The 22,324-nt window shown below is 36.6% G+C and overlaps 2 protein-coding genes and 1 long non-coding RNA gene across 3 annotated transcripts; 1 reads left to right on the plus strand and 2 right to left on the minus strand.

Moving 5' to 3' along the window:
* Positions 1 to 1,443: 1,443 nt before the first annotated feature.
* LOC135688796 (uncharacterized) lies at positions 1,444 to 6,463 on the minus strand. Its single transcript, XM_065205810.2, has 4 exons — positions 6,278 to 6,463; positions 5,512 to 5,619; positions 1,761 to 4,879; positions 1,444 to 1,554 (listed from the first exon to the last, which is right to left on the minus strand). The coding sequence occupies exons 1-3, from the start codon at positions 6,395 to 6,397 to the stop codon at positions 4,775 to 4,777; spliced, it is 333 nt and encodes a 110-aa protein (XP_065061882.2). The 5' UTR covers positions 6,398 to 6,463; the 3' UTR covers positions 1,444 to 1,554; positions 1,761 to 4,774.
* Positions 6,464 to 7,938: 1,475 nt separating this feature from the next.
* On the minus strand, positions 7,939 to 11,011 carry LOC148959544 (uncharacterized). The gene is made up of 3 exons (XR_016144029.1): positions 10,549 to 11,011; positions 10,104 to 10,204; positions 7,939 to 8,284 (listed from the first exon to the last, which is right to left on the minus strand). It is a non-coding gene; the product is annotated as an uncharacterized LOC148959544 (long non-coding RNA).
* A 776-nt stretch (positions 11,012 to 11,787) lies between these two features.
* LOC135688797 (U9-ctenitoxin-Pr1a) lies at positions 11,788 to 14,508 on the plus strand. Its single transcript, XM_065205811.2, has 3 exons — positions 11,788 to 11,948; positions 12,993 to 13,100; positions 14,273 to 14,508. The coding sequence occupies exons 1-3, from the start codon at positions 11,877 to 11,879 to the stop codon at positions 14,372 to 14,374; spliced, it is 282 nt and encodes a 93-aa protein (XP_065061883.1). The 5' UTR covers positions 11,788 to 11,876; the 3' UTR covers positions 14,375 to 14,508.
* Positions 14,509 to 22,324: the final 7,816 nt, after the last annotated feature.

Here is a 22,324-nt window from a genome sequence, read left to right on the forward strand (position 1 = left end):
TAATATGACTTTCTTACGTCACATGTACAATAACCAATACACAAGCATAAAGTTCTGTTGAAGAATATTTATTGAAACATGGAAGTTTTTTCTTCCAATGTCCCCTTTATCATATCACGTATTATTGAGGTAAGGTGCCGATTCCAGTAAATCTTATTAATGCTTATTCACTTCGTGTTTATTGATAAAACGCTAAATGACATTAGAAAACTAGCAAAACATCGAGTTTTCTTTCTGGGGACATTCATTCTCACATATTCAAAATAATTATAAAACATTCAATAACAATAACATGCTCAATGGTTTATTGCTTTTAAAGAAACCTCCAGCATATATTCAAAATAAAATAGCATCTTTTTAAGAAAAATTTATCCAGTAAATTTTTTCAATCGCATTAAAAGTTCTTCTTTCTTTAAAAGATGAGGTCATCATTCTGGCCACTTCCTTCTTCTTTGGTGCATCGCTTAATGTAGTATTTGCTCTTTTTGCAAACCAAATCTTCAGCACATCCACATCGATATTTTGTCTGTGATGAAAACAAGACATGTATGAATTAGATCTAAATAATAAACAATTGCGGGGGCAAAAATGTTTACCAGGAAGCAGGGATGTAGGAAACATCTTAAAAGGAACACTTTTTAACTAGAAGGGCGCTTGGTGAATACTTGAGACACAGATGAAACTCAGTTACACAATACACAGTTTTAGTGGAAAATAAGACTAAAAAGGCACTTTCTGAGAAGAGTACATTTTCATCGATTTTTTGCCGCCAGCACTCCTTGGAGTACGTCGAGCAGACAGCAATTGTGACCTTTTCTTTATTCACACATACTTTTTCGTTCACTGTAAAATCTTGGGGAGAGGGTTGTTTCTCCTGTGCCCCTACCTCTCTGACCAAACAGAGCAAAATAATTGTATAAGTTAATGTAAACATTTTAATTCATCATTATCATCAGAATTAAACATTATCAAATGTGAGAACTGGAATGTATTCGCCAAGATTTAAGCCAGAAAAGAAGTACTTTGTAGAAACATTGTTGCCATTTTGATTCTCTTAAATGACCAAACATTTGATGGAAATTAAAATATTCAGGTAAAAAGGAAACGATTTATATAACAAATGATTGTAACTGGCAAATACGCCTTGATGTGAAAGTAATTTGGCAAATTCTGGGAAAGTTCCCTGTTTTGCTTGGTAATCAAAAGTTTTAGTCTGCTCTCGTTTCTTAGTCCTGACATTCTCACATTTGGTTAAATACTGCAAAAGAAAGGTAGTTCTATTGTTCAATTTTCTTATATTTTCGCTAAACACAGATACAAAATAACCTCATGCAATTGCTTTGTAAAATATCAAAGGAATCATTTAATTGAATCGTTTAATCAATGGAATCATTTAATTGAATCGTTTAATCAATGGAATCATTTAATTGTATGTTGACTTACAAAGCCACAGACTGATCCCTCTTTGAGTTTCCTTGAGCAGAAGCTGAACACCCTTGTCTTCACACAGCATTGGCTGTCTTTACAGTCGCTATCCGATTTGCATCTGAATCTCTGTTCAATAGAGGCGAGAAAGGACTCAAATTATAAAGATAAGAAGAAAAAAAGATACACCTCTTCAAACAGCACCTGGTAAATTCTTAAAAAAAGCAGTGCTTCACTTGAATGCGCGTTAAATCTGTCTGGAATATCCAGTCATTAAAATCCTTTTCTTCTAGTCTTGTGCATGATTTCATAAAAGAATAAATGAATAATTTTACCTTTAGCTTTTGACGGCTTGAAGAGACAAGGGCAATTGCCAGAACGACAAGGAATAGAACAACTAGAGTTCTCATTTTTGCTTCACAATCTTGCAGAAGTCACTAGCCTGTGCAGCTTTGAAAATGGTTTGCAAAATGACCCAGGATTTTCTTTATAACTTGTCTTTAGCTTGCTTAGCTGTGCAAATGGCCCTTCCAAAATGCAGCCTTTTGGTATATTTCTTTTGTGTATATGTTGTCTTAGCTGGATTCTTGATCTTTTCACTGTTCAAATAGGTCTTTGTGCCTTGCTGTTTGTTAACCGCTTTAGATGATATCGTGATGTTCAAAGTTCAAAATATGTTTTAATTACATTTTGTCAACATTAAAAGATGTTTGATTGCAATACCGTGCAATGCCGGTGTAACAAACCCCGCACATAAGGAACTTCCCGGTATAACGAGCGCTCTGGGTAATAAACTCCTTATAAAATTTTTCCGGTAAAACGAACCCTGAATATAACGAGCTCTCATCATTGCGACTTTCTGGTGTACATTTACCACTTTCTCTCAGGGGAAATCGTTATTGTTGTCTGTAAAACATACATTGGCAAACATGCACTTTTTATGATGCTGAAAATGGAGATGAGATGCGTGCAAAAGTAACACCTTTTCAAAGCTTTATGAAATTTCAGTGAAAAAGCCAACACACAGAATGCCAAATGTGTGGTAGACAAGATTTTCATCGCTGACCATCATAACTCTTGTATCCAGCTTGTTAATTTGAGTAAAAGGTGCACAGAGCTTGGGGATAGTCTAAGCAACCCCACGGAAGAGTTTTTGAAGCGTGTACTGCGAAAAGAATTCAGGAAAAATTTCCTACCGATTCAACGTACTCCCAGTATAACGAACAATTTGCTGGTTCCTTTCAGCATTCGTTGAATCGGGATTCCACTGTATATATTTGACAGGGCGTTGCCCCCATTTAATCCTCCTCCTTAAAGAAGTTGCTTACGCCACTGAGTTAACAACTGTACCTATAAACAAGTTGAGATGTGTATTTTGCACAACGTCTCGCCAAAATATTGCATTGGCTGATAAACTGTAGCTGAAATGCCATTTTAATAGAAGGACCCTTGGGCATAGTTAAATATACCTTGTGGTATTGCAGAAACGAGAAATACCTAGCAGCAATGCTAAAGCCCCGGCAAAACAACTGGACATTTGCACTGGTCACACACTGGACATTGCTCACTTGTTCAGAGTATGGACATCAAGAAAATATTGGACGACTGAATATTGTTCAGTGAACTTTTTCCCTGTTGAAGAATGCGGGTGGGAAAACTGGCAACAGGGCATCTCTTTACCTTTGAAAATACACTTTTCATAGCCCTAACCGTGTTATCGTATGAATTAGAGTATATTATTGAATATCTAGGATTTGCTAGGTTCGTTAAAATCACCGTCCTAGTGCTCTCTGACATCGCTTTCCTTATCGGAACTAAAGCTAATCTGATCAGAGGACTCGTCGTTACTAATGAAATGCCTTTTTCTGCTATTCGTCGAATTGAATTTTAGCGTTGCTTCCATGTCGTTCGCGGTGTTCACTAGGAAATTTTGTTGAAGATTTGAATATAGGAAAGAAACTGACGCCAAATCCAAACTATTAATCCATTGCGCGTGCGCGAACTGGACAATGTTTAGTAGAGTGGCAAAACGACTGAACAATTTCTGTACAACATCAGTGAACAAAATAAATTTAATCCTGTCCACTGAATATTTTTGGCTGCCTTCAAAATCGACTGAACAACATTCAACATCGCTGAACAAGACTGGACAAGGTGGCAAAACGACGCAACATTTACGCTGGACATTTGTCCAGTGCATGTTCAGTGAAAATGTCCAGTCGTTTTGCCGGGGCTTAAACAATATTCAAAGAATACGATAGAATTTGTCTGTAAGAAAGAACAAAGACCGCACTCAATGTTGCTTTAGGCCTTGCTTACTGGGGTGAATGTTTGGCACGTATCTGGTTTTTTTTGTTTTTGCTTATGAAATAGTCCCAATCTCTTTCATTTTCAAGAAAAATAAGTGTTAGAATATTACATGCAGTTGTAGATAGTTTGTTTTTTCATTATAAATATAGGATACATTTCCTTCTTATATTCATTTATTTTGATCTGGCTATACTGAGATTCCTGCATTTTCTAGTTAACATTTGTATTAATAATTTTCAGCATTAATTAACAAAGTGCTAAAAAAATTTTCGTATCATTTTATTTATTTTAATAGATATTGTCACACTCTTGAATTGAAAAGTTTCTTGCTTTCATTACCACACTTTTCCGCGTTCGTCTACTCACTCCTCCATAATCTCTTTGGTACAAGAATCCTTGGGCCTTAACAGGAGAAAAAATCGAGGTTGCTGCAATTGATTGCCAATATGAGTCATCATGCTTAAGGCTCAAGTGGGCCGTCAAGGTCTTATTTGCCTAAAAGGAGAGTCTGCCTTTATTTGCCAGCAAGTTTGAAAAACAGCCGATGAAGTACCAGCAGATGGCAAAAACTCCTGTCAAACCCCACGCACTACGGCAAGCCTTAGGTAATAAAATGGATAACGCTCCTCAGATTTTGTGGCTACACAGGCATCTGCGGTGGAATTTTATTCGCAACGGGACTCAGTGACTCAGATATCTAGCAACAAATGAACAATTATAAATTTGCTTGTATCTCTATTTGATGAAAGAGCATCCACTTTCTCAATATCGAACGACAGCTGATAATTTTAGCAATAATTTTCACGATTTTAGCATCAATTTTGTTTAGAGTCAGTAATGCCGTTAAACTGGCCATCTTTATTTCTCGAGGTTTCATTAAACTCTCTAAATTGATATATCATGTGCTCCTCTCTGGGCACTTTACTGATTTATCAGAAAGAGACTCAGAAATCCACAGCTTCATAACACACAAAGATTCGAAAACAAGATTCACTACATCTAGTTTTCAAATTAATCAAAATGTAAACAGTTTTCCTTCTTAGAAAAGGAAATCATCACCACTTCCCTCTTCCTTGGAACATTTTTTAATGAACTTGAACTTTTTGCAAGAAAGATCATCAGCACAGCCACATTTGAACTTGGTCTAGGAGCAAGAAGAAGATTGAGATCAACAAATCGGATTCGAACAATCGTCTTAGCAAACAAAAAGGGTTGTGCAGTATTAGAGATATATAATCAAGCTACAAAAACTGTTGGGAGACCTAGAAATGTTAGTTTTAATCAGTATGTCTAAACATAACCTCTCAACAGGTTCTATATTCCATTCAAAATTGCTCAACACAATAATGTTGCATAGTTTGACAATGTAACTGGGATTGGACGTAGAAACATTTCTAACGAAGATGTCGAAATTTTGTATGGGAAAGCGAAAGGGAAGGAAGAAGGAGAGCGGGAACAGAGGATAAGAAAAATTGAGCCACAACGTATTTTTAAGAAATTTATAAGGCTTCATTTGTCGCTCCTGTGATATAGTGGATAACAAACTCGGTTGCTCCTTGCCACTGTGGGCCAACACGTAGTGGCTCGAGGCTCACAACATATGAAGCAGAATTCAGATAATCAAGAAGACCTCGGCACCTTGAAACAAAAGCAAAATAGTTAAAATTGATATTCTTCTATTTCTAATACATTATTGAGATTAGCCATGAAAGCAGACTACAAAGATAATGAGAGACAGTAATGAAGGAGCAGAAATCATATTTAGAATTCACTTACAAATCCACATCTAGCTCCCTCTTTGAGTTTCTTGGCACAAAAGCTGAATCTCTTGGTCTTTATGCAGCACTGGTTATCTTTACATTCGTCGTCAGACTTGCAGCCAAACTTCAGGTTAAAACAAAATGAAATTGGTCAATTAGGAAAGATAAGGTTGATAAGGAAAGTAAAGAAAGGTTGCTGTTCAGAGAAACGCTTAAGTCAGAGGGTAAGCAAGGCCATCTTTTATTCAAGAGTTTTGGAATCTGTCAATGTAAAGATAAATTGCTTTGTGCAAGCAAAAAAACACATTTTCACTGTTTTCGACTAAATACGGTGTTAGTGTTGATTGTTCTTTAGCAAGGAACCAATCAAAGATGTCCTTTCTTCATTTCATCGTACTTTTGATCCTCACCTAAATATTTCAGCTAACTTTTTTGTCAACCGCCGACTATTTATACTAAAAAAATATGTAAACATTTCTTGTACCATTATAAAAGATAACATATTCCTCTTTAAATAAATCGTTACTTGCGACAGTTCAATTCAATTTTTGTTTGAACTATCATTATTAACCAAAATTTTCCTATTGGCTATAAAGACTTGCCATAAAATCCGGCAATTTGACATGGCTATAGTTGATATAGTCTCTATTTACGTTAGAGCAATGTCTCAGAGGATCTCCAGACAAGTGGAACAAATTGGCTCTTAATCTTTTGCCATCCTGTGTTTGCTGGTGGCATTCCATAGTTTTGCCTAAATAATATAGGTTAGTAAAAAGTGATACCTTTGGCTTGGGCTTTGGAGATGGTTTTGGAGATGGCTTCGGTTTCGGCTTCTTCTTGTCTGCAGAAGATACCAGTGCGATTGCCAAGATAACAAGGAAAAGAACGACCAGTGTTTTCATGTTGAAGTTGAGAACTTGCACAAATTACCAGTTTATGATTTCCAGGAGATGATGTGAATTAATGAGATGGAATGAGGTATATATATATCATTTAATAGTTTACTTAGCTGTACAAAGGATTAGTTGTTGATCTATTACGGTAAAATTTATCCTCCTAAACTTGTTGTGTTAGCTGTCTTTGATAATTCCTTCCTTTAAATTTTTGATAAATATATGAATTGCTGATTAATCAAACCTTAAGAAGTAAAGATTTATCATAAGACCACAAAACATTGACTTTTATTCAGAAAAAATAGTGACTTCTTACGTGATTTGTTGTAAGTTTAAATAGAATCTTATGAATAGAATGAATGTATAAAAATATGAATTGATATGAAGGTCCTGTCTCAAGGATCAACTGCCATAGAAACTGCAATGTGCACACATTACAATTGCAATTGTTCCAATAAACCTTGCATTGTTTCTCTTAAGGACAGCAAAGTTAGTTAGCAAAAATGTGAGTAAATATTCTACCAAACACCATAAAACACGGATAAAAATATGTTCTTGCATTCGACAGATATAATGGTCATGATAGGTTAGAAGCCAACAGCTGGGATGGTAAGGGTGAAGTTGTCCCACTTGTAATTGATTGACAAAAAGAATTTATAAAAATAGTCATCAAAGGCAAAATAAAAGCCTAAGAAAGCTCTCCGTGTTTTTTCAAAACAAGTCCAAATTAAGTGGGCTTTATTTAACTGTATTATTGGCTGTTGATACAAAATAGGGTTGCTTACACCAACTCTATAATATGGTTAGATTTCCTTGTAATAGACATTTAGTTTTTATAAGGTGACATTGATTTTATTTTGTCATAGAGATTCAGGGACAACAATTATTTAAAATGATGACCGTAGAAGGTATGTAAAATCGACTTGTTACTGGCAACGATCTGGTAAAGTATCATAGACCAGGAGTTTGCTCTTGATTTGCTCTGGTAACGTGATAAAAAGAAATGGCAACGATCTGGTAAAGTATCATAGACCAGGAGTTTGCTCTGGTAACGTGATAAAAAGAAATGCATGTTTGAGTCTTTTGCTGTATAAAAATGACCATTCGTTGAGTAGTTTAATTCAGCTGAACTACCGATCGACTGAGCACGTTTGCTGATTTGCTGTTTTGGTTCCTTTGCTTTCATGGGGTAGGTGGAAACCGGCCTGACAACGTTACAAGACAACGTTAGAAAGTTTATGTAAAGTATGATACATGCAAGACATGCTCGCTGTTGCTTTCCAGGCCCGTAGACAGTTTAACTGGATTGGGGGGGGGGGGGGGAGGAGGGAGAGCATGGATAGAAATATATATTTTTCTATACCGGCCTTACGAAATACTGTCAGATCAAGCTGCGCTTATAAGATCTTCATACATAATTTTCGCAAGTTATTGGGGGCATTGCCCCCTGCTCCCCTAGTGTCTAGGAGCCTGTGCCTTCTAGATATTTTTTGGCGTTATCATATAGAGTGAAATCTAAAGGCTAAGTAAATTCTGCAAGGTAGATGTATGATATACACCGTTTAACACCTGTTCGAGCAAAGGATTTGCCATCATTTATTTACTCAGCTTTCCCCTAAGAAATCTTTATCAAGATCTCAACAGAGAAGCAATACTGGCTTTGAGTTCATTTGGCACAGATGTGTCCATAAAGATTTGCATACCCAATGCAACCTTTCAACCATACTTTGTAATTTGTTTAAAGATTCAACGCCCATTTCATCAGTTTCATCTTGCACTGACTCTCTGGATCACTCCTGTTAATGCATTTTTAGTTTTTGGGAGCATATCTGAAAGTGTGATCTCTAAATCCACCTCATTTTGCTATTAGCTGCTATCCAGTATCCAGTTGAAGTCCTAAAACAAATCAAAACTCTTAGTGGAAGGTTGGTTTAAGTTCCATGGCTGTGAAAACCATAACGTCTTTGACAGAATGGGATTAAAAATATTAGGTATTCAACAATTCTTGCAATATAAAAATTGTCGAATATAGGGGCCTACATTTAGAATTCCATGGATTGACTCAAAATACTAAAGCAAGAATTCTTTTCTGATGGTGAACTTGTATTACTTAACCTCAACAACTGACAACTTTGTGTATCAAAAAGACCTTTTTAATTGAGAGTTTCTACGTTCAAGAGCACTTTTTTGACCCGTCGTTTCTTAAATCGAAAAATTGTATTGCTTTTACGGCACCCTAAAGTTCTTATCCTGCATCCTATCTAGAATATTACCAAGGGGCTAGTTACATGTGCCCTTATATCATTGATGTTTTGTTTATTTTATCTATTTTTATTCAATATCTACATAGCTAACAAAATTTCCCACTACGTGAAAAAGCTAACTTATTCAAATGCGGAGGATAATGAACATGAAACAGCTCCATAAAGACTATTAATTGCCAAAATTGTAGTATTTTTAATCCCTAGGCAAACTATATCAGATCTTAAGTCAGTTCAATGGTTTTCTGATAGTGAAATTTGTTTGAACACCATTAAAGGCAAAGTAAAGTATTGTTGAGCCACATTCAGCAACCTTGGCTTGGATAAGTTCGGAATGATGTAATAGCAAGAGTGCTATAAAATTTTTGTTTAAAGAAATTGTTAAAAAGGGTAGAATTCTTGAAGTGGGCTGTAAAACACAATTGTGTACCGTGCCAAATAAATAAAATAAAAGGCAACTTGTGTAGTAAGAACTAGATTTGCTCAAAGTCTATTTTTGTTAAACTCGTAAGGCATTAGTACTTCTGCGAAGGCATATCTAAACTGCAAAGGAAAGTAAACTGCGAAGGAGGTAAGTCTATTTTTGCTACACCCGTAAGGCACTCGTACCGCTGCGAAGGCATATCTAAACTGCGAAGGAGAGTAAATTGCGAAGGAGACAATAAGGGCAGTCTTATTTGGGAAATTTAAGTAAGGACAGCCTTGTGTAACTGTTAGTCTTTTCCCAACATATCTTCTATAATATAGACAAAGTGTGAAGCCAGTTTTATTGAATTTGAAGTGAATATATCTTCAATGCTCCCCGGCAGTCTAGTCTATCATTTGTATTTAGCCTCGAAGCAAATAGATATTGCAATTCCTTCCTAGCATATTTTTGAACTCGATACTTTGTTTTTATTCAAGTCAAGAACAATTCATTTTCTAACCATTTTATTGACTACAAGACAATCAATGTGCACAGAAATAGGGTTCTAATGAAACTGGTAACATTTTGATATTGTATAGCATAATTTATTGTTAACATAATACATATCATATCTATATAATTTTCGTAATATCGCACCTGTTCAATAACAATGATGTTCCATACTACCATAACACGCCAAGTGGTATATAGAACAGGACGGTTCTACGAAATTTTATGAAACAGACCCGTAAACAGCAGTTTTCATATACTGTCATATCATATGATATCATGTAATATTACACATACATCGTGTTATCATAACTATTATTTTGTGTTTAAAACAGAACAGTTTTCAACTGATAATCCGAGTTTTCTCCTTGATTTGATAAAAAAGACTGCTGTTTGCAATTTTCGCCTAATGAAGCGTGGAACAAGGAGCTGCAACTTGAAACCGTATTATTCAACAACAGCTTTGTCCATACGACATCACAGTACTAAATAGCATACCAGCCAACGGTTGTCTTCTTTAATACCATATCTAACATACCTCTAAAATTTTGACACGTAATACATATGGTCTCATTCCACATTCCCATTGATGAACAATACTGCCAGTGCAATAGACGCCGGAGGAGCGTTAGGGCAGGCCTAAAAAAGGAAAAATGGCAAATTAAAGAAGATTACTGAATCTCGCTAAATCTAGGGGGCACCCACCCGTGTGTGGTCCCTTGCTCCGGCGTCCCTGATTGTTGCTAAATTCATATTATTTTTTTTTGTTCTTGACATATAGAAGTTAGCAATTCGTCTTCCAAAAATTACTAGTTCTCTTAGGAACCTTGGCAACATTTTTTGCACATCTTAAAGAAAGAACTTCCCCATTTTTTCTGACAATTATTTATCAAAAGTAGGCTGACACTATCGTGAAAACATCAGTAATCAATAACCCCTTTGATGTTATCCCTTGTTATATTCTATTTTGATACCTCCGTTACCTCTTTTTTGTCTAGCTTTTTCTTTTCTGTTTTCTTCCCGCTAAGTCTCATGTTCTGGCAAACCTAGCCGCATGCTTTCTTTTCTTTCGTCATATCTCTGCTCTCCTTCTTCTCATTAGAATAGGTAAAGAAATGGTCGCTGTCCAACTTCTTTTCAATTAGTACAAAAACAATGTTCATGTTATCATCACAGCTGTTTCTCCTTAATTTCCATGGACTAAGGTACCTTCTGTCTCTGCTGTGAACATAATCAGTCAATGTTACCAGGGCCGTAACTAGCTATTGTGCTCAAGGGGGTGCTCTGGTCCAATTTGCCGACAAGGCTGGTTAACCATCTTTTATTTTGCTATAAAATCTGAAAATTTGCTAATGAAGCAACCCTAGATGGTAAAAACACTCATTTTTGCAATTAAATTTTTTTCCAACTGGGATGTCACATCCCCAACAACCCCCCCCCCCCCCCCCACGCCCCCCGTATCGACGGACCTATCACACGACTAATTCAGGGAGCTGGTATCGTATTGAGCTCTGGTTTAGGCGGTTTACAATGTATCATGTACTGTAAGTATCATGTAAACAGCCCCTGAATCTAATAAATGTATGCATCATTTTTGTCTGGTCAATATTCTGCTGGGCTCCTAGGAGACCAAGGCGCCACAATGAAGCAATAATTTGGGTAAAGAGCTTCTAATGATAGGGCCAACGCAGTAACTCTATTTTAGTGTTAGCATTTTATCAACATGCTATCATTATGTTGCGATAAGATAAAGATGTATATTGGAAAATGTCTGCCATCCTCCCTTTCCCCTTTGAATAACACTGCAGAGAAAAATTTTCTGTGTCACATCAGTATTGCAGATACTCGTTCTACGGTATTTTGTATCCTCTGAAAATATAAGATACATTTAACAATGTGAAACAAATGTGGTTTTACCTGCTGCATTGACAATCTCTTTGAAAATATCAAACCATGAGCAAATAAATCTGCACATGCAGAAGCAGCTGAATATTCTTGAAAACAGCATTTCTAAAAAACTGTTAAAAAGTTTCACCATCTTTCCAAATAGAAGTTTGCAAACCCTCAATAAACCTATTTTCTTTGTGACTAAGTGATCTTGAAATTGATAGTGGCAAGGAGTATATTATAAGATACTATTCTAAAGCACCCCAAAAATGCTAGATTTCAGCCAAATGATATGTTTTTTGTTGGCTTAGCTTTGCAAATTGTTTTCTCAACAATATACAGTTGAAAATAAAAGGAGTTTTCGTTTACAGTTCCTTACTTGCATTAAGCCTTACAAGGGAGAAGTTGCAGCGAAGTTAACAAAATGAAGTCAATTGTGTTTTTATTTGCCATCTTGGCAGTAGCTATGGCTATGGAAAAAAGGCATTTATTTGAGGTAATGCTACTTGATTTGAATTTCTGTACATAAAGTCTTTTGCTAGGCTTCACCTTTCATTGCATTTTCTGATTTTAGATATTTAATTATTTAAATTTTTCTTAAATATTTTTATCTGCAAAATGCAAAGTGTCCCGCAATAATGTTTGTTTCTCCGAAAAACTTTATAAATTGATTGAATGTGAGAAAATTTATGATAGCTAAAACCTTATTATTAAAATTACCAAAAAACATGTGGTTAGTTTTCCTCAAGCTGAAATAATAAAAGGTCAAATTATACCTAGATTATTTTATTTTGTAAAATTACCCGCAAAGAAAATCTTATACAAGGATAGAATCATGAAATTGATGATTAATCTTCACATGAATTTTATTGTTATAGTTTTTAGAAATATTCAACTATAAACATTAAAATTTTGTAATAAATTATCATTGTAAATTATAAATTATAATATAATTTGATATCTTGTTGCATTTGATATCTTATTGCATTAATTTATACCGTGATGCCTGACGAACGATGATGACAGGTGTATGATGATCTCATTAAGTATGAAACGTGAAAATGCAACCTAGAACCATCAGCTTTTGCGTGCCAAAGCTGAACATGATACTGGATGCATTTAGAAAACGTTAATGAATAACATTGTTATACAACGTAGCATAACAAATATAATGAACTATGTGATAAATTCGAACTATATGACAACTAACATTCAGGGCCTCCGACGAATGGGGGGGGGGCGGGGGCCATGGCCCCCTCACTGTTGTGCAAAACAATAGAGCTTTTTCAAAAAAACTTTGTTATGATTGTTACACTTTCTCTTGGCGCCTCCACTTTCCAACCTGCGTCGGAGCCTATGACATTGTACCATATAATAAATTTTTGTATAAAATTTTATGATATGATGCCTGAAAATCGTCTTCTTCTATGCACCATAGCAAAATTTTATATAAGGCACAATTGGAAGTATTATTTTTCATATTGCTTCAAAACCTGGCATTTTAAACAGATCCCTTTAATGCTCTCTTCTCTGTTTCCAGAAATGCGCGGCAAACGCTGACTGTGGTGAAGGCAGATGCTGCATTAACATGAAAGTGCACAAATTCTGCGCTGACCAACTTGATGAGGGAGCATTGTGCACCATCAGGGTATGATTTCTCTATTTTCCCTAGCTTTTAAAGATAGCTCTTGTTCAGTTAAACAAAAACTTTGCAGCCTATGGGCAAATCCAATATATAGTTCCATCTGCTTTTTGTTTTATAAATGCAGAACTGTGTATAACATTTTGTGGTTATTTTATTTAGTCGTTATTCACCAGCATGTATTTTTCTTTATGTAATCACCAGCAAGTAGTTATCGCCTTTTGACACCGTGGTATTGTATTTATAATGTTGTAGAAATGTAAAAGAAACATCTTACATAATCTGCAAATGCAAGCTCGGCATTTATAGATGGGCTTTAATATTTGAATATCTGAAGTCTTTTGAATATCTAAAGGGAGACTGAATGTCTCAATTTCGGTGATAATGCCTCCCACGCTTTCTTCCCCAAAAATCTGACCGTGTCAATCTCAAAGCCAGTTTTTTTCATATATAGTTCCAATGGTAATATATAAACACCTGTTGTAATGTTTCCCATTAAAATCATTACAATTACTTTTGGCTGAGCCTGTTCGTAAAACAATGCAAGAGCGCTAGAAGTTTGAATGCGGTTAAAGTAATGACCGGTCGAATAGGGGCCTATCAATTTGGCTTGAATTTTTGCCTTGATTTTTTTAACTGAATTCCATTCCCAGTTATTGTAACGATCAAGTATAGATTGGAGGTTGAGAACTTTCATGTCTAAATGATATTCGATATAAAAGGCATGTTAACCAAATAGAACTTCTGCATATTGCATGTCAGGTCTTGTTCTTATTCAATTACCTAAATGTTCAAGGATTTGACTTTTGGTGCTTTTCAATGTTTGTATTTTATTCCTTGCTGCTTCCACATTCATAAGCGTTGCTCTCCTATTTTGGACATTTTGGCAAAAATATTCTTGTAGAGATTTCACGTTGTACCATTGTTCCAAAACCAGTAAAGCTAAAAGATGCAGACTAGAGAAATGAAACACAGAGATGCAACAACTTTCCTTACCCTATGCAACCTGCAAATAAACCGTTCAAAGCTTTTTGTCAGATGACCCCAAGCATTGCCTTCTTCAGAACATTTTCTTTGCCCTAATGTAAGCGAACCATCATGCCACAAATTTGCAGTCAGCAATCACTTGAACTTGAACAACAATCTTTTACCATTCTGATAATTGCCTTCGTTTTTAGAGCAAACTCTCATGTGGATGCAAAAAGGATTTGGTCTGCAAGGGCAACTTCTTCTTGAAGAGATGCGTCAAAGATGATTCTGGAAGCGGTGATTTCTATTAAACTCATCGACAAAATAATTTCAAATTCATTACTATACAAACATTACCTTCTTATCAATTATATCTTGCACACTGTAACATCAAATACTATCTCCCTGAAATTCAATTGATTTAAGATTGTGTCTGTTTCAGTAACTTTCTTTGTTATTTTTTGTGATGATCACCGAAAGTTAACATCTTCATAAAAGTGGTCCAAATATAGAGTGATCTACTCTTGCAGAATCTGGAGATGATACTGTGCAGAGTAGAGTAAATAACTTGAATAGATGGGGAAGGGGGAAGGTTGGGCTTGTAAACAATTTTTTTAAAAATACCAACTTTACTGCTAGACTTAAGAAATCTTCGAAAAATATTTGGAGGACTTAGACAATCTTTGACCAAGCAGTTCTGCTCAAACTTTGTTAGAAAAGGATGTCGTACAAGTTGTCGAGAGAGAGATAAATTGGGGGGGGGGGTGTTGGCTTGTAAAGCAATTTTTCAGAGATACCGTCTTTACTGCTAGTGTTATGAAATATTCGAAAAATATTTGGAGGACTTTAGACAATCTTTGACCAAGCAGTTCTGCTCTAACTTTGCCAGAAAAGGATGTCGTATAAGTTGTCGAGAGAGAGAGAGATAAAGGGGGGTGGGGTGGGGGGGATTGGCTTGTGAAACAATTTTTTCAGAGATACCATCCTTACTGCTAGTGTTATGAAATATTCGAAAAATATTTGGAGGACTTTAGACAATCTTTGACGATGCAGTTCTGCTCTAACTTTGCTAGAAAAGGATGTCGTACAAGTTGTCGACACAGAGATAAATGGGGGGGGGGGGGTTGGCTTGTAAAGCAATTTTTCAGAGATACCGTCTTTACTGCTAGTGTTATGAAATATTCAAAAATCATTTGGAGAACTTTAGACGATGCATTCCTACTCTGCATTATGTGGATATTTGCTCAATCCATGCGACCTGGGTATGTTTATCATTAGCTTGCACGCAATATGCGAGGATAACCATAGAGGGCAAAATTGTGACGTCGTTCGATGATTTAAGTGCATTGCGGGTCAAAAGACGAGGCTAGAAATTATACGCTACCCTACTAGAATAGAAAAAGTGTCACTGAAAAGTCTGAAAACTTTTCAAAACTCCAGTGGCTTCATTTTTTTCTTGTGAAACTACTTGAAATTCCAAAGGCAATGAGTTTCTTCAGAATTAAAGTGTGTCAATTTTACTATGGCCAATAACGAAATTTTTTGAATTGATGTTTAGAAGGGGCTGATTACATATCTTCAGACAAACTTGACGATCCCCCTCCGCCGAGCAGAAACAAAATTACAATGGACAAACTCTCAGTAGAATGTGCCGCGTCTCTTCTTTGAGTTGCTTCTCTCTATTCAAATTAAAATAGTTGGTTTTGATTCCGAAAATATTTCGTGCCCAAGTACTATTGCTAAAAATAACCTGGCTGGGATATTTGTTGACACTAAATTAAAGACGCAGATTTGTTTCTTCATAAAGACAGAGAGGAGGATAATTGCCCTCGTGCTACTGACTGACGAACAGCCTGCTGTATAAACTTTACAAGACAACATAAGAGCATTCTTGCAAATAGCAACAAGGAATTTTTAGTTCATTGCATTAAACAGTTTGACCTCCTCGAAGTCTTTGTTCGTAAGACTAGACAGCTGGCCGGTAACTGAATACACTAGATCCAGTCCTCTGAGACACAATCTCCGAGGATCATATGTTATGCAACTATTATGATTGGCCTCATCAAGCAAGTCTCAAGGGTGTAGAGCTAGGGGGGCTCTAGCCTGCGTCACAGACCATCACCACCAAGGAGGAGAGCTAGGGGACTCTTCTCCTTGGTGGCGATGGTCTGTGACGCAGGCTAGGGGGATCTGGGTACTCGGCCCTCCTTGATAATGCCGAAAAGTAACCCTTGCTGTCATAACACTGCACGCCTAGACTCGAGGGTAAGTTGTCACTAAGCCTCCCAACAGGGCCGTCAGAAGCAGGGTGGGGCTGGAGGGATGGGGCTGGGAGGGCTGGGGGGCTGGGGCTGGGGTGGCTGTAGCCCGCCCAATAATTGTCAAACTGTAGTTTATTTCCTTAATAACAGTGTGCTGAATGGAGTGCAATACAATGAACAGCCTCCCCAATATGAATTTCGTTCCGACGGCACTGTCCCCATGCAATTTCGGGCGAGACTTCTCTTAATCGACCGTCCTTAATACATTGACAATAAATTAGTTAAGCTAATGGTCTATAAGTTAATATTTCTAATACAGTATACACTAACGGAATTTATGGCTTACAACTGTTTAACGGCAAATATAGTGGTGGGCCCAAGCGTAAAAATCCACAAGGGCTTGAGCAGCCACAGTTATTCCGTTGGCAAGGAGTTAAACACTGGTGCTTTCTTTGATGTTCAATCCTGGGGGGAAAAGCAAATTTCCTTTTAAAAAAATTTCAGTGGGTTACATTTTTAGCACAAAAATTATGCAAATTTATGCTGCATGATTCATTTTTGAGGCCGTAACTGATAATGGATGAATGAATGCGATTTGAAAGTTTTTTGTATGGAAAGGGCCTAATTTTAGAAAAACTTCTGTAGACGGAATCATGATCCATCTAGACAATGGCTGCCAAATATGCAAGGAACTTTCAAGTTTTCATTTTCTTTCCAAATGAAAAGGTACATCCATAGAAAAGGTACATCCATAGCAAGTGTTTCAAGACTTCTGAAAGGCATTCTAGACAATGCAAATTCATAAAAAATTATCCTGTGGTACTAAAATTCACTAAATGTCTTTCCTGGCAATTCTATGTTTATGATATAGTACCCTGGTTCCAGAGCGTCAAGTCGGGGTTAGGAAAAGTGGCGTTGTGGGAGAGTGCGGAGGAGATCCCCACTTGACGCTCTGGAACCGAGGCTAATGTTATAGTAACTGCTCCAAAATTGAGATTTGACAAAACATTATTGTTGTTAGTGTTAATAATTTTTTTTGAAAAAAAAACACTTTGAAATTTATGTTTGCCAAAGCTTTATGTAAACATGACATGCTATCTAGCAAATGTTACAAAACAAAAAATTTTGGATTTCACATAGCTGAAAAATATCACCTGAAAAAGATAATCTTCAGTTGCTGGTTGGTGTTTCTCATTGTTTGTTTCTTTGTTGCCTTTTAATATCGTATGACATTGGGCTGTTGCCTTCCCAGATCAAGTTACATGCTTCTATGCCATTTCAAGGCCGATAAAGAACCTTTCAGAAATGGTGTGGGCGAGAAAAAAAATGATTATCTAATAAAAAGGAAAATAGTATTCTGTTATTATCAGGAAATGGTACCCCAAAGCCACTTTTATCTGTCGTCCCTGAAGTTTCAAGCTGGAACAGCTAATTACTGTGATGTTTTATGCCTGCCCAAGCTGCAACTAATTTTTGTAATCTCACTGAAAGCTTAGAAAATAGAATTATCAATTTGCAAGATAAAGAAACGGTTTATAACAGTTAAGTTTTTCGTGACAAGTATTGATAACAATAGAAGGTGGCTTATCGGTTCTTTTAGGCGTTTGTATTTAAAAATTCTCAATACATTGGTGCGCCAAACGAACAATAAGCCGAATTATTTAGGCCCATCTCCGACTGAAGCAGGTGTTCTCGGTCGAAAATTGCGATTAAATGAAACAGGATTTGCTCGATTAATCAGCTGCTTTCTATTATTAACTGCGATTCAATTAGCTATTTCGAGCCAATATGTTGAGGCAGGGCATTGATTGAAGCGTTAGCAAGGATTCTTTTGATTTTTCGCCTATCAAAATAGAATATAAGTTATTCAAAAAAAAGTAATCTCGTTGCAGAAAGTCTTGAAACAAATCTCCGCCTCGAAAGATGTTCAATGAAAGTTTTCTATAAGATCACTTCAGGTCGCTCGCTTTCAAATATGAGATCGCTTTCAATAATCTTTAGTATGAGTATTACAGGGCTACCTGGCAGGAAGGGGGGGGGGGGTTAGAGGGAAGTGAGTTTGATTCGGGGGTGAACAGAGAGGAGGAGGAGCCTTTCCTCCATGTCCATCTTCCAAGAGTGCAAGTAAACATCTTTATTGAATTCTGCAGAAGCGTGAGTGATTTTTCGTATTGTATTTGGAGAGAAGACTGAGATGACCCTGGCTGGAAAGCATCCCATAGTCTCTGTTCCGTGTCAGCCTTTTTTTCAATTGATTGACAAACTGGAGATCATTGTACTAGGCACCTACCCCCAAAAATATATTACCCCGCTAAATTTTTTAATACTTTCAACTCATATAAAAAATGCTAATCTTTTGCAGGCCATTAGTTTTGCTGTGGTAAAAGTAACAATTGCAGCTATATATTTTTGAATTGCCTTTAAATTAGGCTTGCATTGGCCTGAATTGAACGTTGTTACGCCTACTGTAATTAATTTTGTTACATTACTTTTATATCACACCCCCTTGGAAAAGGGTCTGGGAGCAAATCATTGCTGTTGTTATTTAATCACTTCATCTTTAAAAATCTAATTCTTAAGCCGCACAAAGAGAAACAATGCCAGTGCCGTCATGGGGAATTACTCAAACTTTTTATATACGGGGAGGTCCATCCGCAATTATCAAAATCCACCCAAAATAATCGAGAAAAAATTTACAGACCCACAGATACCAGCCAAAAAGTGTTGATCAGACCCAAAAACATAAAATTTCAAAATCTTATTGTTGAGCACATGATAGACCACTAGTCATAGTATCTTAGACTTTATCTTATGATAATCAGTTTTATCACATCTGTTCTTTTATTCATGTATTTAGGTCGTGTAAGAATGTATGGAAAGATATATTGATACTGTCCACGAGAATAATTGCCCTCTTTGTTGGGGAAACGGGCCTTTCCGTGCAGTGTCTGACTTAAAATGGCCAAAGCGATGGTTTGATCAATGGAACGTGCCCAGGGAGACTGGGCATTGACGTCATTCCCCTGGTGCTCATGATGCTGCATTGCGAGAAGGTGTACAGCACGAGTCGCGTTCCTGTCGCGTGCTGATGTTCGCACTTCTATGATTATCATGTCTAATAAAAGCAATTAGAAGTCTGTCAAAAGTAATAAATCTGCCTAATAACGTTTGTAATTACGGACCATTTTTATCATGTCGTAAGACCATTCAATAATCCTGCCAATTTGATTACACCTAGGGATGTAATTCTGGAAATTAATTACTTGCTGTATTCAATAGCCTGGATTGTAAAACACAAGATCAATCAAAACACTCCTTCTCTGGCGCTGTATTTGATTCTAGCGCGCGCTTCGTCCACGTAAACACAGACAGGCACCTGGCTATGAAGCGTAACCATCCTTTTTCATGGTGAAGTGTAGACCTTGTCTTAAATGGACAAAACCATGCTCTGTTACAGGGACCGCTAGGCTCTAGAAAACTGTGACCCCAGTCTCTAAGACATTTAAGAACTATATACACTGGCTGCAAGGATCTCAGAATTGTTTTCGTCAAGCTCTCCTTGAATGCCCCTCTTTTTGCTGTGCTCTATTTGCTTTTCCTTTACCTGGCAAAACCGGCCTTCACCAGATGTTTCAAATCCTAAGGTAAAATAGCAAGGACATGCTTATTGCAAGGATATTGGGGTGATGAAACTCTGCTGTGAGAAGTATATTGTCACACTATAAAAAGAGCCATTTTTCAATAGATAGAATATTAAAGTTACGCTGTAATGGCGAGTGTACCTTGGAGCTAAAACAAAGCATTGGTAGAGTGCGCTATTTTAGAAAGTAAGCAAGACTTAATGTTTCAATGTCGTGATAAAATTTGTTCTAAGTGTTGCATTCAATAGCTTAGTTATCCTGAATTTATGCGAATCTTGTCAAGAACACATAAAATGCACAGTAAACTGCTGGACAACCTGGGTTGTAGATCTCTTTGGTTGTGACCCTGATTATAAGTGTTGAATACAGCCAAATGATGTAATGTCATACGGAAATAAAAAGACAATAACAGTGCTATACAAGATCATTCCAAGATCTTTTTTAAGTAGACGGGTTTTATGTTTCAGGGTCAAAATAGTGCACAGTTCGTGATCAATTAGACATTAAACACCCGTTCCACTTTATCTCAACTCAATATCAAAACATGCAGGCGACAGTTATCTATACTTACACCTAGCAAATTTTTCTTTTAATCAAGCTATCTAAATTACAGCTGGTCCTTTAGCTGGTACCTTTCCCTTTGGAGAAATTTCGGGCAAGGATTTTGACCTGTTCATCGAATTCCAAGGAATATGCACGGTTTTCTTCCTAGCTTGCCAAAGGCATCCTGGTGGCCAAAAATTGTTTTCCTTGTTGCAATAACTCCTGTGTAGGCACCTAAGCCAGGGCCAGGGAAAGTATTACGTCATCTTCAGCGTTCATCTACATTTTAAAGTACGCTATAAGTCAACCCTTCCAGCATTCCTAAAAGGTTTCCCATCTGCTTGGCAATCTAAGTAAGAATAATTTCTATACCCCTGTGACCCCTGCGCGGAAGCTTATCCAAATGAATAAAATCCTTTTAAAGATATTTGACATCTTCTAATGCAATCTTTTGCGAAAATATTAGTTTTAATCACAGCTGCATTTTAAAACCAAATGCCATTCTAATAGCATACCATACTTACTTTACTTCATTTAAAAATAAAACAACATCTGTAGACGCGTTTGACTCCGTGTTAGAATAAGTTCTTAAAAATGCCACCGTGTGTTTACTATTTGGGAAGTTTAAGTAGAGCCACGTCAGAAGAACTTCAATTTCGATGCTACCTGACTAGAGGATGGGCACATAGATGTGATAGGATTTGATAAGGAAGGGGTGTTTATAAAAAAAGTGGCATCACCCTTGAATTGAGGGCTCTTAACTCAGGTTTCCTGTTTTTTTTACTTTCTGGTTGATGCATGCAGTGAATTTATTTTATATATAGTGATTCTGGTACCCAGGGTAGCGGTGAAGAGAACCGACAATATTTTCTTGTTTAACCTTGTTAAGTTGTATAACACAACATCTAAATACATTACTCTTGCAACTCCTATCACATCGTTAGTTTTGCAATGTTTCAATTTTTGCTATAGATATCGACTTTACACATATGCATTTGTATACACCTTTTGTTTGTCATGATGAGATTCAAAATGTAAATTTATGCGGTTAAATATTGCTATTTGTTGCGCATACAAATATATGTATTGTTTAGATATTTTGTTAACAAAAATGTGCATTTCTTTGTTGCACAACTCTTGCATAACAAAAACAAGATAAATTACGTTGTATGTCAATATCATATGTTGTAAAACTGTATCTTTTTATAGCTTCCTTATGCAATGTTGAAATAAAAACTTGCAACAAATTTAAATGAGTTTATTCATGGAACTGTCAGTCTTGTGATATTCTCGGCATCAAGGCTAATTTATTGCCGATACTTGATACGTAATTGGTACCTAGCTAAAAAAGACGCCTATCGCAAACTCATTTTCCTTCATTTATGATCAAACTTTTGCACCTGGCCTGTGTCAGTTCTTCATTAAAAGGCAGAAGTGGTTTGAAATCAGTGCTTAGATCGACGGTGATTGTAAGGTAATCACCGTAGAACTTCACAAGAAAATCTGACTTGGATTCGACCTTCAAGAATTAAAAATTGAAGATACCAGTGGCATACTCATTTGTGGTTGCGTCTTTTTGAGAAATACTCAGAAAAACTGACATTCATTCCAAAGCACATACAACGTGATTCAGAAGCAGTTGTTTTCTATGATTCTGGCATAAGGTTCTTAAATTGTTTGTAAAAGCTATTTTTCCCTGCGAAGAAGGTGCACAAACCAGGTGTGCAGGTGTCTACTGGCTGCAAAGGTCAACGGCGTGACTAGTGATCCTTTCATACATTCCGCGTTGCCTATTGTTCAAGGGACCTTATTGTTC

Source organism: Rhopilema esculentum, chromosome 9, assembly GCF_057945365.1.
Source record: "Rhopilema esculentum isolate cy_ngs chromosome 9, ASM5794536v1, whole genome shotgun sequence".
Lineage (NCBI taxonomy): Eukaryota > Metazoa > Cnidaria > Scyphozoa > Rhizostomeae > Rhizostomatidae > Rhopilema > Rhopilema esculentum.

Bases quoted from the DNA above. Each gene is read 5' to 3' on its own strand.
- LOC135688797 (XM_065205811.2), top strand. From the start codon at position 11,877: ATGAAGTCAATTGTGTTTTTATTTGCCATCTTGGCAGTAGCTATGGCT. The intron at 11,949-12,992 runs GTAATGCTACTT...CTCTGTTTCCAG, and splicing joins AAAAAAGGCATTTATTTGAG to AAATGCGCGGCAAACGCTGA. The intron at 13,101-14,272 runs GTATGATTTCTC...CTTCGTTTTTAG, and splicing joins GAGCATTGTGCACCATCAGG to AGCAAACTCTCATGTGGATG.
- LOC135688796 (XM_065205810.2), bottom strand. From the start codon at position 6,397: ATGAAAACACTGGTCGTTCTTTTCCTTGTTATCTTGGCAATCGCACTG. The intron at 5,620-6,277 runs GTATCACTTTTT...TTTAACCTGAAG, and splicing joins CTCCAAAGCCCAAGCCAAAG to TTTGGCTGCAAGTCTGACGA. The intron at 4,880-5,511 runs GTAAGTGAATTC...TCTTGCTCCTAG, and splicing joins AGGGAGCTAGATGTGGATTT to ACCAAGTTCAAATGTGGCTG.